This window comes from Apteryx mantelli, chromosome 5 (assembly GCF_036417845.1).
Source record: "Apteryx mantelli isolate bAptMan1 chromosome 5, bAptMan1.hap1, whole genome shotgun sequence".
In the NCBI taxonomy this organism is placed as follows: Eukaryota; Metazoa; Chordata; class Aves; order Apterygiformes; family Apterygidae; genus Apteryx; species Apteryx mantelli.
This window is the reverse complement of record NC_089982.1, coordinates 38248423-38266365: the sequence shown is the minus strand read 5'-3', so window position 1 is coordinate 38266365 and position 17943 is coordinate 38248423. Positions and strand designations below refer to the sequence as shown.

General features: G+C 40.4%; 1 protein-coding gene across 2 annotated transcripts in view; it reads right to left on the bottom strand.

Moving 5' to 3' along the window:
• The window catches only part of MND1 (meiotic nuclear divisions 1), a 39166-nt gene extending 24074 nt beyond the window's left edge, over positions 1 to 15092 (bottom strand). Inside the window, exons 1-4 of one of the 2 annotated variants that reach the window (XM_067297119.1) lie at positions 14976 to 15092; positions 12309 to 12374; positions 11424 to 11481; positions 9410 to 9558 (exon numbers count right to left, since the gene is read on the bottom strand). In XM_067297119.1, the coding sequence (XP_067153220.1) occupies positions 9410 to 9558; positions 11424 to 11481; positions 12309 to 12374; positions 14976 to 14978 (276 nt within the window). In that variant the 5' untranslated portion in view covers positions 14979 to 15092. Of the gene's footprint in view, positions 1 to 9409; positions 9559 to 11423; positions 11482 to 12308; positions 12375 to 14191; positions 14466 to 14975 lie in introns of those variants that run through there. The other variant, XM_013951922.2, reaches the window with a different exon arrangement.
• Positions 15093 to 17943: the final 2851 nt, after the last annotated feature.

The following is a 17943-nucleotide window of genomic DNA, read 5'->3' as shown; positions in this document are numbered from 1 at the left end:
TGAATTATACTTTTTCCAAAATATCATGCAATAATTTCTGCCAGTGTGCAAGTTGTATCTTCTTAAAGAACTATTACAGAGGTAGTGAGAGTTTGTTTTTTTTTTTAATTTTCGTTTGTAACTTCTGTCAGTGATAAAAAAGAAAAAAAAAAACTATTGGAAACTCAAGCTAAGTGCAGATTTTTTTTCAGGGATCTGAGTGGACAGATACCTAACTCCTCATACAATCATCCAATGAATGACTAGCAAGATCCTGAAAAAAAAATTCTGAAGTTAGATTTCTACACTTATAAATAGTATTTATGTGTTTTGCAATAGTATTCATGTGAATAAAAGGGAATTACTTGCCCCTCCCACAATCACCCTCCTGATACTAACTGCATTCCAATCACTGGAATGAGAACAAATATTTTTAATTTTCCCGGTAACCATCTTTTGTGTTTCAAAATTAAATTTAGGCCTACAGTCCCGATCTCTTTAGCATGCTAATACATCACAGCAAGACAGAAATATCACATGGCAGATTAGGCATAGCTCTGTTCTCAAAAGATCACTTTGAGCATTAGACATGTCCTCCTTCCTGTAATTGCTTCTGAATAAAGAAAAGAACATGCCCAGTATGGAGAAGAAAGAAAAGAGGAATTCATATGCCATAGGAACTTTCATGCAGCCATGTACAAACCTTTTATTGTTTTCTCCAGTTCTTTTAAAAACTATACATATATGGTAAACCTCTCTATTTACATTAAAAAGTAGTTTTTAAACCAGTTATTTTCCCCTCTTATTATATCTGTCACAATCGTTAACTTAAAGTTTACTTAAAGAAGATGTTTTGCTGCAAGCTTTTGTTTTTTGCACAATTCACTTGCAATACCTTTTGGTACGTACTAGGTATGCAACAGAAACCTCTTTAACAGACAAAAGGTGAAAGAAACAGTTTGTGCAGGCTCAATAAAAGAACCAAATTTCTCTGGCTGCTTTCAGAGTCGGTTCAGTTGGCACAACCTGAGGGACAGATGGGGGTCTACTCAGATACCAAGTATGCCAAATCAACCGGGGGTGGAGAGAGGCAAAAACGCCTCATTCTTCAATCTTGCTTCACAAATGCAAGCAATCTAAAAGGAAAAGCTGAAAGAGCCAAAAGGCATCCACATAACTGACAAAACTATAGAAGATTTTAATATTGGGACATGAAGGATGCTTGTTGCTCTACATCAGTATATTTACTAAAACTACGAAGTCTAAGGTGATAGTTACCATGTCTGTACCAAGCAGAAAGAACACTGGAAAATATTTTCCCTTGGAAAGAAAGTGAAAGAAAGAAAGAAGAAAACTGATTTTTTCCCCTAAAGGGCTTTTAAAGATTGCTATCCTAACCATCTGGGCCATATACTGACAACACCCTCAGGAACAAAGCACAGGCAGTCCCAGGTTAAAACACAATATCCATCTGATATTCCCTGAGCTCAAGTCCTGCCTAAAGGCTACAAAAAACAATTCAAAATGTTATTTCTGAGACTTAAAAAAAAAGACCAAATCTGGCACTGATATATTATTAGTGAAATAAAAAGGATCAGTAAAATAGATCTATGAAACTTCAGAGCTTTGACAACAGTCTTAAAAATTATGACATTGGCATAAAGGGTAGATATGTAAGTAATGCAGAGATAACAAGGCATCTCAAATTCCAGGTACAAAGAGCAGACTTCAGTGGAACTACAATGTGTTCAATAATAATTAGCTGTTTTACTGTGGTGAGGAAGACCTTTCCCCTAAAGTATCCTGCTTCAAACTAACGTCACGCATTTTGCTTTTACACTCTGGTGAACAAATTGTTCTCATTTCATTTCCTTCAGAAGAAGGAAATACTAGGAAGTGAGACTTCCAAATAGAATTGAATGGTAGTATTTTTAGTTCTACATACATACTACTTTTCTGAAGTAAGATATACTATATTAATCGAATGACAAGATTTTAAGGTGAATGTCAAAGTCCAAATTAAATAAGACTACAACACCCAATCTCCAGCAAATCTAGCTTTGAAAGGTAGTATTGCCTTATCCCCCAGCTGGAAGCTCCCAGCCTTACAGCAGTGACAACCTTAGAGGTTTGCCAGCCAGCACAGGCCACCTCCTAAGCATTAGCTTTCAGCAGGACGGTGGGTTTCTGCTAATACACTGAACAGTGACTCACAGCTGCCATACCTACTGTGGGCCGTGGGTGGACGCACAGGGAAAAGTGCTGCATCCGCGCCACGTTTGACAGAGGTTTGGAGGTTGACCCATTTTTTTCCCCCAATTTCTTTGCATTCAGGTCAACAGTTCCAGTAAAATGTCAGGGGTCAGCAACGTATTTGAGCCAGCAGCCAGTATGCAAGCCATATACTCTGAAAAGGAAAGGTAAACCAAGAGACGCCATTACCTAAAAAGATTCACAGTTTCACAGAAAAAACACTGTTAGGAAAAGCTATTATTTTTCCTGTGTATTACCAGAACGAATATAACTAACAGGAAACAGTAAGAGCACATCCTTTTTAACAAAGCAGGATTCTTCCTTCAAGTCTAGTTTATAATTCTGGCAGTAACTACAGAGACAAGTTTAAAAAACAAAAAAACAAAAAAACCCACAACTCTTGTTCTTAAATCAAGCCAGTTTTAGCTTTTGCTCATCAAGAAGTCAGGACAGGAAAACTACATTTCACAGTTGCCATTAATCTAGTTACATATTAACAGCTAGTAAAAGTGAAAGCATGAAATTCTACTAATGAACACAGAATTAGGAGGTTGTTTAATTCTAACAGAAGTCTCCAGAGCACCATATTTTTAGAAGTCTGCCATGACAGCAGTAACTAAGCATTCCCTGCAGAGTTTTGCAGCATGCCATTAAACATAATTCCAGAAGGCTTTAATAAGTTACAGCATTAGAAGACTATTCTCTGCTTGATGTTTTAGGACCTACTAAATTCGGAATCATTTCAAGACATTAACAATTTAGAAATGCAAGATGCAAAGAGGTAACAAAAAACCTGGACTGCTTCAAATGAAAACATTTTTAGCATTTTCCAGGACACTGATCCAGGGAAGAATTTTTACAGGATCAACAACCATAGATACATCAACATTCACGATGTTTAAATGACACAAGGTCTCAGCCTCTCGCTTTTAGGGTACTTCCTATTGCTACAACTCCCACTGGGTGGTGTGAAGAAAGTTAGCCAGACACCCCATACCAGCTCCATGGCTGGCCATTTCTTTATGTGCCTAGTCTTTTATTTCAAAGAAAATGTATAGGTCTGTGAAAGCCTGCAGGCTGAAAATAGGGAGGAGTCACTCTAATTGCCTCTGTTGGGAGGATCATTACTATTTAAAAGAAAAAAAAGAGCCAGAAGGGAATGGAATCACCCAGCAGGACTGGGACTGCTGCTGATCAAAACAGCCAGGCCAATCCAAGGAAGATAAATATAAAAAAGTAAAAAGCTAAATTAGATGCCCTCAAAACTGAAGGAAAAAGAGAAGCCCAGCATGGATATGGGAATATTACCATAACTGCTTAGCCAACACATTGGGATCCTGCATAGATACTATAAATGGGCATTAAAGAGATACCTCCTCAGCAATTAGACTCTTCCTGGAAAGGGACAAATTAGTGTCTTTTTCTCAATCTAATAAAACTAAATTGTAAGCATACATGTTAGAGCAAAAAAAAAAAAAAAAGCTCAATAAACAATTCCTAACATAAGTTGCATACATCAGTTGCAGAAGTACTGATGAACACCTCTGGCTTTAGAGGACAATTCTTTAACTCTGCTACATAAAATTCTCAACATGCATACAATTCTTATTAAAAATACAGTCCTGAGTTTTTCTAAAAGTCATTTCAGCAAAGCTTAAGATAACGACAAAGCTTAAGATTTGTGCATGTAAGATCTGTGCTGTGTGAACACATCCTTTATAGTCAATAAATGAAAAAAGTATTTTTTAAAATAACATACTGAGTACTTAATTACCATAGCTATTCAGCTGATCATAATGTGAAAACCCTGTTCCCCAAAAGTAAACAAACTGCTCTCGATGCATTAGGCCAGGAACCAAAAGTATTGCACAAGTCCCTCCAGGGATATGCAAACTGTTTAAAAGCGAGATGCAGTCCTGCACTAGGACACTATTTACCACTGCTATTAGCATTATTGGACACCTCTCCCTGCTGGTGACAGTGGGATTGACACTACTGACTGCCGCCAGCAGCGAGACCCCACAAGCCAAAGCCATTCGCAGGGCTCCCTGCCCACCTCGCTCAGAGCTCAGAACATGACTTTAAACCAACCATCTTTGATCTCTCGCAATCAGGAATCAATCTCAGACCTGTGTGTGAATACACTGACAATTTAGTGAGTCAACTGGATCAAGGAGGAGGCTGCTCAGACTGAAGCAATGCGGACAGCAGCAGTTTATTTTACTTCAGTCACTGGTCTCAAGCAGTCTCTGTTCTGCAACTTTCCCTGCAGTAATTCAGTCACAATATTTTAGGAGGAAAACACTATCTGTCCAAAGGCATACAAATAAATCAAGTGGCAGCTTGGAAGAACTATTTGGTGGTTAAAACTTCAGATATGCTAGATGCATTCTGTACAAATAAGGTCTGCTCTTTTTAGTTAAGATGTCAAACACATCCAGGAAGCTTCAAGCCAGCTTACTCACCAATATGATTATTTTTTCCATTAACTATTTTCAAACAATGTGCATTCCTAATAAAAGCATTTCCTAATATAGCATTCCTTGAGGTTTGGTGTCTTTTTTTTTTCTTCTTTTTTTAGTAAATCCTTTCGCTTTTCACGTTTCAATGTTCATAGGTACAATCAATTTGGTATATGTGAAATCACTGTATTTCAACAAGTTCATTCCTGGAGAACTTTCTTTTTTAAATAGCTGCCAAAAGTGAGTTACATCTACTGACTTCTAAATTCCTCCCCAGGCTCAATACATGAGTCATGGGAAGTGAAAATCCCTCCTCTTACCAACCCTAGGGCAGGGATTTAAGGAATGAAACATCAACTAATCCCTTCCATCTTAACTCATACTGGCCCAATGCAAGGCTTAGTGGGAGAAAAAACCCCATCAGAAATGCTTCCCAGGTTTCTGTTGCTCAGCTGTTCCTTGAAAGGAGCACAGGTAACTGCACAAGCAGTACATCCCGCACCCTTCTCTGAGAAGATTGCTTAGTCTTTGTCACAGTAAAAGATGTCACCTTCTGGGTCTCAATCTCAGAAGCAAGGGCAGCGCTAGCACTGTTTGCTGTTAAACTTTCTCTTGCAGAGCCTAAGAATACAGACGAATAACCTGCAGAAAGCGATGTCACAGGAAAGAGAGATATGTGCAACAATTAATAAAAAAAAAAAACAGTAAAATGAACTGAACAGTGAAATGAACTGTGTCCCAAACCAGACTAGGGAAATGAAATAAACTGGTTATTTCCCCAAATTACTGAATTACAGTACTTACAGTACTGTCAACAGTGACACTAACAATGGCAACAGCGAAGCATTATTTTCAAGATGACACTATCTCCTTAAGACCTCCTTTGAAGATCTTGGTATTTCAAGTCCTTATCTGTCAAAAATAATATATTATGTTGTGACAATCCTCTATGACCTTGTGGTTCAGGCACATATCCCAGTCATACTGAATGCCAGACAGTCTTCAGTGTCACCAAACATGACAGAAAGATGCTTCTGCCTCCCTTAAGTGCTGTAGTGTCAGCACTAAATCTGTCCTGTGCAACTCAAGTAGCCACCCCCTCGGTTATCGCTGGCTATGGCGGACAAAGTGCTTTGAGAAATGGGCGCTCATTATGGTTTCTGCAGGTCTTGGTCCGTAGACCTGTCAATCCCTTGGGTGGAAAAAGACCTCACTGTCATCCGGTTACTTTAAAACCATCCTTAATTCAAGCCACAGTAAAGCAAAATACAAGCAAGCCTTTATTTACCTTATCTAAAACAGACAATATAGTTATGAATATTTTACCAAAGTCACAGATGAAGAAATGAAAGAAAATCTAAGCTGAATTTGTTTATAGTAAGGTTACATCAGAAAGGTCGCTCTTTCCCTCACTCAGCTGACATGCTGCTTCCTTCCTTCCAACCAGTTGTCAGGGTTTTAGGCTGCATTTATGCCCTCTCTTCTTCAGCAAGTAACATCTTTCAAGTTCACATGCATTCTGCAGCAATACGTACATCACAACAACCCCCAAATTGTATATAACTAATATATAGGGAGCTAACTGTATAAAACTAATTGTATACAACAATATTATATATAACTGTATATAATATATAGGGGCTAATTGTATACAACATAATACCAGCTCTTGACTGAGACTGAACATGACCGATTAACATGCTGGAGCGACTGATATCCAGTTTCCTCATTTTATGCAAGCTATGAAATCAATAAGGGGCAGCAGAATGATCAATAAAAGATGATCTTTCTGCTTACGCTGCATATGCCAAATTCTTTGTTAGTTTAATAAAAGCCCTGAGCTTCCAATATTATTATACCAAGAATAAACAACTCATTTTGTCAAAACATAATTGAACATCTGTAATTCAAAACTATGGAAACCGATTGCCAGGAAAATTTGATAAAGAATAAAACCACATCCTTTCACCTATTCGTATGAAAGAAAAAAAACCTTCTGAGTAAAGTTTCCACGGTTCTCTCAACAAAGATGAAGTTCCATTAAAAATCTCTCCAGTAATAAAGCTTGTTTAAACAGTACACCTCAATCCACACCCCTGCTCTAATTCCACAATCCCACAGCTGTACTGATGCAACTATAAATCTGACCTGCAAAACAATTTGCAAACAAGCTTCCATCATCTTTTACTTTTGCAGTAATCCAATTGACAAGTGCATAAGCATAACCAAGAGGTCAAGGAAAAGCATCTGGCAGAAGGCACAGACCTTTAAAGCCAGCCATGCCACTGCAAGACAAATCTACACAATATCTATGGAAATCTACTCTACAATTCTTTCTCTGTGGGCAACTGGAGAAAAAAACTGCAGCAGAAACTACACCAGTAAAGATGCTTGCTGTCCCTGCTTTTCAGAAAAACAGGAAGAAATAGAAATAGTCATCCTGGGTTAGATAGCAGCACTGAAATCCTAAAGCTAATGAAATCGGCACATGATTTGCTGTGTACTTCAGTTTACTGGTTAGCATCTCCACCCTCCAAGCACCTCCCCACAAAAACAAGCTGGAAAAAAGCTATGTCAACAGAAATGACTTTATTTCAAGCACTGTTTTTAATTGCCATATCTCTTCCAAGGGGATGACAACCTATACCACAGCACACAGCTGACATTATAAATCCTTCCTGAAAAAAACCTAGGGTATACACAACCACAGTAAGGTATAGCTTTAAATATCCAGACAAAAATGGCTTGCTCTTTGGTATGAATAGTGAGTCAGACTCCCTGGCTACTGAGTCTCTCACAAGGCTGGGGTGTGGCTTGATAATCACAGAAAAAGCTGGAAAAAAAAATTGGGATTTCAGGAATGGTTCCCAAACCAGCCTACCCAGGATCACAAGCCGGGTAAGAAGCTGAGAGCAACTGCACTACAAACAACTTAGCTAAAACATTATAAAGTACCAAGGCACACAGGCAAACACCCCTTTGCAGGCCCAACTAATCAAATCTAAGCCTCAGCTCCAGGAATTAAGAGAAGAGTTTGCACCATGGAGAAGTTTGTTCTGTTCTTCCACAGTATTTTCAAATATTTCCCTTCAACGTTTGGGGTCACCTTTTCCTTGACTAATTACTCATGCCTTTTGCAAACAAAAATCTTGTCTACAGTTAAAAAGCCTTGGTCACAATATGGACAAAACTGCTAAATTTTTAAACTTCTGCTTTAAGGAAAGAGGTCCGATTCTGTTTTTCAGCTGCTGAAGAAAGAGACCAACTCATGCAGTTTACAAGCGATTTGGACGAGACACAGAAAGCAAGCACGTCCACAGCTTGCTACAGGCTGCGTATGGGAACGATCAAAACCAGGCAACGCGCACCAGCAGTGGTACAATAGCTTACTCTTTCCCTCTGCTTTACATGTTCTGACAGGAAGGTTTGTGATATTTGCTGACTGGATTTAGAAACCATCAAGAAAATGTGTAAGCATTCCCATAAAGAGCACAAACACTACATACAGCTAATGTAAACTCATAATCATAGACACAAACTTTTATCATCTTGTAAAAAAATGTTCAGAGAGCTATTTATTTGAAAATGGCACCTTTCCGCTGTGCCAGCAAAAAAGTTAGTTTTGACTAGTGAAAATCTTTCTTCCTGAAATGCTGAAACACTTCATTCTCATTAGAAATGCAAAGTAACAAATACATTATTTTTAAGGACTCATAACATGATCTAAAAAGAGCTCTTCAATCAGTAAGCCCATATGTTAGGAGTAGGACTTGGTCTGTGAACAGGGGTCTGGTAACAAATCTTTTTTCTGTCAACTGCAACAGTTTTAGTAGTACAAAACTGCTTATATCAGCATAGTTTATTCCTACAGAGAAATAACCATGAACCAACATTATAATACAATAACTGCATGCCTATTATAATACCATAATAATATATGGTATTATGCTTAATAACGTAACAATACATTTAAAGCAGTACAACCTATGTTTGTAGACAAGCCCTGAATACCAATGGTGGAGCACATTATGGAGCTTCTGTAAGACATTCCAAGGAAGATATTCATCAGTGTATGACAGAGACCTTTTTAATAAATTATCTTTAAAATTCAAGATGGGACAGAGGCCAAGGGCAAAGACAACAAATATCAATTCTTTCATTCAACTACCTGGCTACAATTTGCAGTATGACTAAAAATTGAAAGCGTCCAAGAGCAAATCATTTGTATTCAACAAGATAGTGGTAACAAGACAGAGTGTTTGGTAAACAAAGCTGGAATTTTGGCATGTATTCATTCAGTTGCTCAGTTGGCATTTATGCTCTGACAGAGTAAGTAGCCTTGTCTAAAACTTGTGTGAATACACTAATAAGCTGAGTAACTCTACTAGGAAACCCAATTCCAAGTGAGTGTAGAGGGCTAAACTGATCTCATGTTTCAGACAGACAAAACCTCACTAGAGTAGGAATCAGTGTATTGGTACTACCAGTCAATAAAGCTTTAAGTCCAGTCGTGCCAGGCTCTCAGTCCGTGCCTGCAAATGGTACAAGGTTATCCAGGTAAACAGAGGAAGTTTCTCTTGTCTGGACACATTTGAGTCCACAAAATTGTCTGTGGGACAACTTAATATTAACCAAGTCTGTATGACAATGATTGACAAGGCTTACAAGAAAAAAGCAAGCCCAATCAGGCAAACAAATACTTAGTAGAGATTTACCTGAGACTCCAGTTCTTCCAATTTACGCTTCCTGGCATGAAGAGCTTTACTTGGAAAAGCCCAGAAATAATTGGAAGTTCCAATTCTATCAGTGTCCACCATGCCATCATCAACTAAACTTTGCAGAATCTCCTTCACTGACATGGATGCTAATAAAAGCAAAAATTTCAAATTAGAACTGCATAGGACCTAAACTATGGAGAACAATAATACCATATGACAACACCTACAATCACCTATATGAATACTTTACTATTCTGTCAGCTAGCTGGAAGATTTCAAGAAGACACCATGCCTAATGCTTCACTTCAAAGAATGAATCCCTTTGAAATCAGTAGTTTATAGATGAAGGCTGCCATTCTATACAGTCTGGTACCAGATGCTTGTAAAACAACTCAGAACTATCATAAAATATACATACATATTACAGTACAATACCATTACATACTTCTGAGAGGGCACAAGAAGTTGTCTTGCAACCTTTACCCTAACTCGTATTAGCTTTTAATTTCTTAATTAGGCATGTAATTACATTTTACTTTATAATGCTTAGCAAAGCATTAAAAAGCAGCAGACGCACTAAAGCCATCTGTGTACAGACTCAAGAGGAACAGATTTTACATTTGATTATATTCAGTTCAGATACAAAAAGTCATCTTCAGTCAGAAGGATCAAAAACATTCATGAAAATAATTGTTCATTCATTTGTAAAATGGTGAATAATACCACGTATTTGCTAGAAAATGATTTCTGTTCAACAATGGAAAATAGTTATTATTATCTCCAAATGCTGCAGATATAAATACTTTTTAGCTTATTCGTAGCTTTCAGTGTCTGACCTTCAATTTCAAGTCCAAAGAGAAGGAACTAGATTCTAGTTCTTAGAGGAACTGTTCTAGATCAGGAAGAGATCTAGAATGCCCAGTCTTTTGGAAGCTATAGGCTAGATGCCAGCAATGAGGGCATTTCTTCAGACTAAAGCTCTTCAAAATAACTGGGGCTTAGGTTGTGCGTCTAAATACCTCCGCATTCAGGGACAGGATGAATTTGGTCTTTTCAGTATCAAATGTATTAATGGTTTTAGAAATTCTACACTTGCAGGTTGTTAAATACGAACTTCCATTGCTTATACTTACTGTTTTGCTGTTGCAATTAAACATATGCAATAAGGATTTTGACAAATCAATCGAGACAGCATCACATCTCTTTAGATACCTATTAGTGCTTCTGCTAGGTGCTGACATAGTTGAAAAACACTGCTTTGCAATTTGTATGTCTGCAATTTTTTCAACAAAACTTCTTCTTTATCCATTACTGAAGTACTCCGAATGCCACAAAGATACGCTAACCTGGGACAGTGGCAACTATACAAATGTTAAGTTTCTTCCCCCTTTTGTCAATGAACATAGAAGCAGAATGAGGAACGCATAAAACAACTCAGCAGCATAAGAGAAATCATCTTGGACTTAATCCAAAACCAGTGGATCTCATCATGAAGGCTTTTGCTGCAAAGACAAACCCCTACTATGCACAGCTGTTTAGCCATTCTGCTGGGAAAACTCAACAAAACATTGACCGCATATATCTGGACTAGCATTTGAAGATATCTGTGACACTACAGACAGGCATTTAATTCCGTTGTTCACTAACTGAGTAATACATCATGGTTTTCATTGAATGAAAGTCACTAGAAATCAGGTATCTCAGCACCGATGAGAAAACCCATCCCGTGTTTTAGTGGTTAATTTGAATTTAGCTGTCAATTTTAGTAACCTCCCATTTTGGCCACATTGTCCAATGTAAGTGACAAACATTAGCAAACCAACATAGGAGCATTCTGTCAATGCTACTTCTTAAGCTAAACCACTGCCAATGACCAGTCACCCTTTCTAGCTATTTTTCCAGTTATTATTATGATCACAACCCTAGAATTGAAACCAGGAAAATTTACACTGTATGACCTGTCTGAAAAATGATTAATGACTCCAGATAAATAAATTTAGTGAACACTTACTAATCCCTTTTTCTTTTGGAGCAATCTTCTCTATATCCTTCAGCTGGAACACATCTTTCTGTGCAAAACATAAAAGATGCTTCAGCTCCAAAAGACAGCATCATCTAAGCCTCAGTGGTTTTCTAATAAATCAACACCAACAAAAGCAAGTAGGAAATATAACATATGTTTATGTTTTGCTAGGGAAATATGCTGCATATCCCTCAACAGAACATTCTGAGTATTAAAAAATATATATTATATATATTATTGTAACAAGCCCTCTTCTTTTCTTTGTTATTCTGAAGCCACCATATCTTGTCTAAAGTTAGACTGTAAGCCCCATAGGGCAGTCAGAGCCAAGGCTAGATTGTCAGCACCAGATGCATTGCATTGCTCAAGTATTCAAATGTCACAATAATTTTTTTTAATAAAGAGGTGAAACATTGTGAGTTACATATGCCACCAATACAGTCGTAGCTCTGCCCTTGAATCTCAGGTTTCTTCTCCTCAGTGACCTCTTTCAAGTCTGCTCTCATCTTTTCTAACACTTTTGATTTCTTCCTCCTCCCATAAAGTGCAGTGATATCATTCCTGATGTCTGGCTATTCCTCCTGTGGTAACAGACTCAAAATTAGAAGATACGTGCCCCACTCCTGAATAGGGAGTATGGTAAGCATTTAGGAACACCTGTGCATCCTCACTACGCTGCTTCATCAGCAGACCAGCCACCTGATCCAAAGCTATGTAAATCAAGCTCCATCCCAGTAATTTATATATTAATGACACAGGGCATCAGTGAAAAGCACAATATACCCCATTCACTTTTATCTGCAGTTAACCTCCCTTTAGCACCAGTTTTCCCAATGGATACAAATGCAGGACAATTATAAGAAAGCTACTTACTGTTTCAAAAAAGATCTCCATCATGCGAACTCTCTTCTCTTCAAAGCTTAGTCCTTTTTTCTTGGACTAGAACAGAAGAAAACCCACACACTCTTCCATTTGAATAATTAACATTTTGCTCAGAATTCATATCTGATTACCCCTAAGTTATATTACTTTGCCATCTTTTAAAATACCTTACCACTTCTCATAGAGTTTCAAATAAACTTCTGCCCCAAAGAAACATTACACCAAGCTAATCCACCTGCAATAAATTAAACTGATGTACACATATTAAGTTTGGAACTGATCTATTATGCAACCCAATCCATCTTAAGCCCCACTGTTTCTTGGCATACCCAAACAGTTCCTTTTTTTTGCATTATTAAACTCAAAAAATTACACTTATACCTATTCTCAGTAACTCACCCAAATGTTCAATTGCCCATAAGAAGATAACTGATATCTTTTGCTTGTTTAAAACTGTTTTTAATCTATTTTTATAGAGACACTAATATGAAATGTAGGCCATTTAATTTTTTTTAAGGAGTTAAATTGCATTTTCAGGTATTAGGTTTTTCTTCAAATTCCCTACCCAATTTTATAATTTCAAGTTCACATTTTTAAAACAATGTTTCTTTTATTTCTTTTCTCTGTAGTTGTGGAACCAAGCAGCAAAGGACACCAATTGAAATAGAAGCAAAGTGTAGAAATGACTACTCACAAACTGTAACCAGTAATACAAACCAGAGAAATATCTTCCTCTGATCACTTTCAAAGATACTATTTTGGCTTGCCCTTGTAACATTAGGATATGAGATCTTTCATGGAAAATTGGGATTTTTTTTTTTTAAACTAGTAATATTTCACACAGATTTCTACAGCTCAAAAGCAGTACCATAACTTCAATCAGATGACAGTTTGGGGGAAAAAAAAGTGTGTACTACTTATAAACTAAGAAATTACATAAAGGCACTTGCAAATGAGAAAAAGTTAATCATCTGATGAATTCTTTCTTACAAGCAGCAAACAGCATTCACATATATCAGCATTTCCCCCTTCCCCCCAATCTCTGGTTTGCAGGCTGTAAGACCCTGCCCTGTTACGTGCAGCTACAGGAAATTAAGAAGCTGATAGGAAAAGCAAAATAAGATATTGTCAGAAAAAGGTCTCCCTTTAAAAAAAAAAGAGACAAATAAAGTTGTCTTTGAGCCAATAAAATTGGGAGATTCTAATAGATGCTATTTTGAGAAAGAAGACTCTTGCTTTGTTACCATGTACCTACAGCACAACACTGACTTTTTTTTACTTTTTGCTTCTTTGCAGCTGCTTCTTTCTTAAATAAGCTAGATGGTAGAGCAGCAAAGTGTTTAAACTCGACATCTACAACAAAACAGCCAGATTGACTTAGATTTTAAAAAAGAAAATTAAAAACTAGTTTATTGCGCTGCAATAACACACAGGCACGAACAAGAGTAATTCAGTAATATTTTTAACAGAGGCATATTACATCTTTAAAAGCCTCACGTCGGCCCTGGTGACACGATGACTGATGCAGGCAAAGAAACCCCGCGCTGCCCCATTAAAACATGGGGCCACTACATAGAGGAAAATAGCAGCACGGACAGGTAATGGAGGGACCTTCACCCATTCTCATGCTGCCTCCCCAACAACTCCATAGGCAGCAGGAACACGGAGGTAGAGATGCAATATGAAATTTAAGCAGAGGGCCCAAAAGCATGTATTAGCTATGTCCCTCAAGGGTCAAGCTTCCCGCGAGCACTCCTCTGGGCAAGCGGCAATAACAAGCAATCTGTTTTCCAGATATCCTTTATTAACGTTCATCGTGATGTCTCTCCCCCAGCTATCAGCCAGGTGTTTCACACCATTAATGTAAAACATACCCAGTCTATCAATTTCATTCGCAGCGCTACTAAAGGCAGCCGCAAGCGCACCCTGCTATGAAGTGGCCTCAAGCACAGAAGTCATTCTCCGTGCTCACGGGGCAGCGTGGACCTTAATACAAGCACAGTAAGATCATCGCCCGGCCTCTTCACACCCGGACACATGGAGAAACGCGGGCGGGCGTCCTCCCTAACCCGCCCGCGGGTCTCCTGGGCCACCCGTCACGGGGCCCAGCTCAGGCTCTCTGTGCACGGCTCGCCCTGACAGCTGCCCGCTAAAGGTAAACTGGCCACCTAACCGCCAGCTAACCACAGCCTGGCCTCCAAGCAGCCGGCCGCGGCCAAGCAAAGAGAAAGCAAAACCGAAACAACAAAACCCCCCGAGGGGTCCGGCCGCCCGGGGGCTCACTGGAGACAGCGGCGCTTCCCCGCGTGGAGGGGCCGCAGGCAGCGCCCGGCACGGGCTCCGCGGGCGCCTCCCGCCCTCTCCCCGCCACCGCGCAGAAGCGACTGCGGAAACACGCCGGCCGGCGACGCGGCCGAAGGGGGCGCGGCGCGAGCAGCCGTTACCCGCGGCAACGGCCGCCCCGCCCCGCCCCGCGCGCGCGCCGCAGCGGCGACTCCGCGCCCGCCATACCGGGCCCGGCCCGGCCCCACCGCCAAGCGCCCGGCCTCGCGCCGCCACGGAGGGCAGCGGGGCCCGGTGCGCCGCCCCCGAGAGCCGGGGCGCTCTGCGGCGGCAGCCTGCGGCCGGGGCCGGGGCGAGAGGGCGGCCGCCGCTTACCATGTCGCCTGCGGCCGGGCGGCGGGTTTGATTTCGGCGCCGCCGGGAGGGAAGAGGCCGCCGGGAAGCCGCTTGCGCAGCTCGCAGCGCCGCCTGGCGCCGCCCGCCGGCAGCCGGCCCGGCCCGGCCCGGCCCGGCCCGGCCCGGCCGGCCTCCGCGAGGGGGCGGTGGGCGGCGCCGGGGCCGCCGGGTGCGCGGAGCCGCCGCGCGGGCCGGGCCCGGCCGGGCCGCTCGTGCCATACTTTTTCTAAAGTTTTTCATTTGGCCTAGTCCAGGCTTTAGAGCAAAATTTCATCAAGTCCTCATTTTTAATTAATATCATGTGTTTCTCAATACCTATCTGTTTTGCATTTTTTTGTAGCAAGTGCAATTTTCTTGACAGATTTAATTGCCATATCTTCTTTGATATATAATTTCTGGTTTTGAAAATAAATCCATTCATTTCCAAAGTAAAAGTTTAAAAATACCTAAAATCCCTCCACCTTTGGCTCTTACCATCAGGGGCAAATACTTGTTTTCAAATCTCTCTACAGCTGCAAGTTTTAAAATCTGCAGGATATGTACTGTATACATCCAGGTAGGTCAAAGATGATGTGGTCATGGCCTTTATGATAACCCTGATTAAGTGCTAAGTGCTCTTTTTTTCTCAAATGCCCGATAGCCCGGGCAAAATACAAATGCATGAACTGTGGTTTCAAACTACATGTGTTGCACAAATAGCCCACTGTAGGAACAACAGGATGTGGAGAAATAAAACCATCTTTACGTATGCAAACAAAGGACCCAGGCACATCTGTTGGTGCTGAAACAGTTGTTCGTTTGTTCATTGTGATGAGTGTTCTAAGTACTTTAATTATTTACAATTTGTTGTATTTATTTGTGCTGTAATTACCTTCCTTCAGCTGAAGTAGTTTTGAGAAAGTGTTTTGCGGAGTAACAGCAATGAGTTTGTATTTATCATTCTAATTCTATAGTTTAAATTCAAGCAAATGAAAATATACAATCTGTAATGTTCAGGTATTACCCATAAATATCTTTCATCACTTGTAAGACCCTTTTCGGAAATTTGAAGTTATCTTTCTTCCACACAGACCTAACAGTGATCCTGTTTTCCGTTGTGTGTGCCAGTGTACTAGGAAAAATGAAATGTAAGCTAGAGAGGGCATTATTAATACGAAGTTTAATACAAAACACAAAGCTGCTTGTTCGCTTACTCTTCCTTGTGCATCACGTTTTCAGCTCCTTAACCTGCAATGCAATCTGTTAGCACTCTTCATCTGTTTGTGAAGGCTCGTTTTCTGTTCCCCTTTCCTTTGGCCAGCCCTCAGAGCATTTATTTCCTCGAGTTTCCTTTGGTGGTTGTTTCCCTCCTGCCCCTGTGACCTGCTTTCCCCAGGCCGTAGGCCCCTTCCTGCCCATTCGCGGCCTGCAGTAAAATCTAGCTCTGCTCCTCTTTTCAGCCCCGGAAAGGAAAAGGTTGCTACAACATTTGCAGAGCAGCTGTCGTGGCAGTCTCTTCTTGCATGGATTTACTCTAAGCCACACGTGTGAGTGGTACAGCGGGTGTTTGAGCTAAAAAAGCCGCTGGACGAGGAGGAGGAGTGCAGGGAGGAAGGAGTTTCAGAAGGGCACTCACTCGGATGCTGGGCGTGGGGCCTCAGAGTCTTGTTTTGCATGCGCTGGAGTACTGGCTGAGGCGCCCATCCCTCCCATCGCACCTGACAGGAGCTGGGAAACAAGGAAGCTGGCGGCAAACACCCAGAGCTCATCCCCGCATGGAGTGAGCGTGTGGCCAGCGCAGCTCGTTGGAGCCAGCGGTCGCGGTTCCCCCAGTTCAACGTAACCGCCACAGCCAGGCGAGCCCCGTCATGGCCATCTCTGGCGTGTCGGATCACACCCTCGCTGATGGCGGCAGGCGGCTCCGCACATTTCCTCTGCCTCTGCTCCCTGGGAAAGCCTGTCTGGGCCTCGTCTGAGTGTGCTGGCCCCGAGCTCTGGCAGCCCTAAAGCCCTTTCATGGCCAAGTCATTAGATCCATTTTATTTTGTAATACGAGATCCCATTAACACCTCCCAAATTTTTCAGTGCCAGATTAAAACTAGCTAATTTTAAAGGCCACCAGGTGGAAGAAGAGGTCCCAAATAGAGCGAAAAATACACAGGCGTATTTCACACTTCATCAAGTGATTGTAATTTTTAATTACTGGATAAAGTAGCATGAACCACTGTTACGGTACATAAATGTCTGAGATTTTTGGAGTTTATGGGCTTCAGAATGTTTAAAATGTGATAAACTGCTATTCCTATACTATTAATATAAAAACAAAACAATGGATGGAAATATCGTTGAAGGGGAACTCGTAACAATGACTTTCTATTAGAAGATTGTTCTCATTTCCTTATGATTTTCTCAAGCTTTAACACTTTGGGCTGAAATTTTCCATGCTAGGTGTCCGAGGGGGATTTTTAAGTATCAGCCAAAACAGCTTAGCTGTTGTTGAAAACTGAGGTAGAGAAAAATATATTGCTTTGTCACTGTTAAAATATGCTTACATGAGATAAAATTTATAGTTTCCTTTATGTTGCTCTTAAAAATCTATAAATGAATTATATTCATAAATTCTATTTTGAAAGGACATTAAGTTTTCAATGGAAAGCACTGGAAGGTTAAGAATTATGAGAACTGAAGTTGGCTGTTCTACTTTAATTTTGTTCCTTTCACATATATGCACTATGGTGCAGTCCTTAATGACATGAGCTATTTTTTCGACAGAAGGGAAGAATTCAGACTGAGGAGCAGATTAGTTTATTATCCAGAAAAGTAATAGCAAACCTTCTGAGCCCTGCAAGCTGCCTGTCACAACCCCTGTGTGACTGACAGCCAAAAGATGTTTCAGTATAGCTTGAGGGTGGAGCACAGGGGAGCTCTAGGAGTAGCTTGCACATGGGAGATGATACCAACTCCTTAT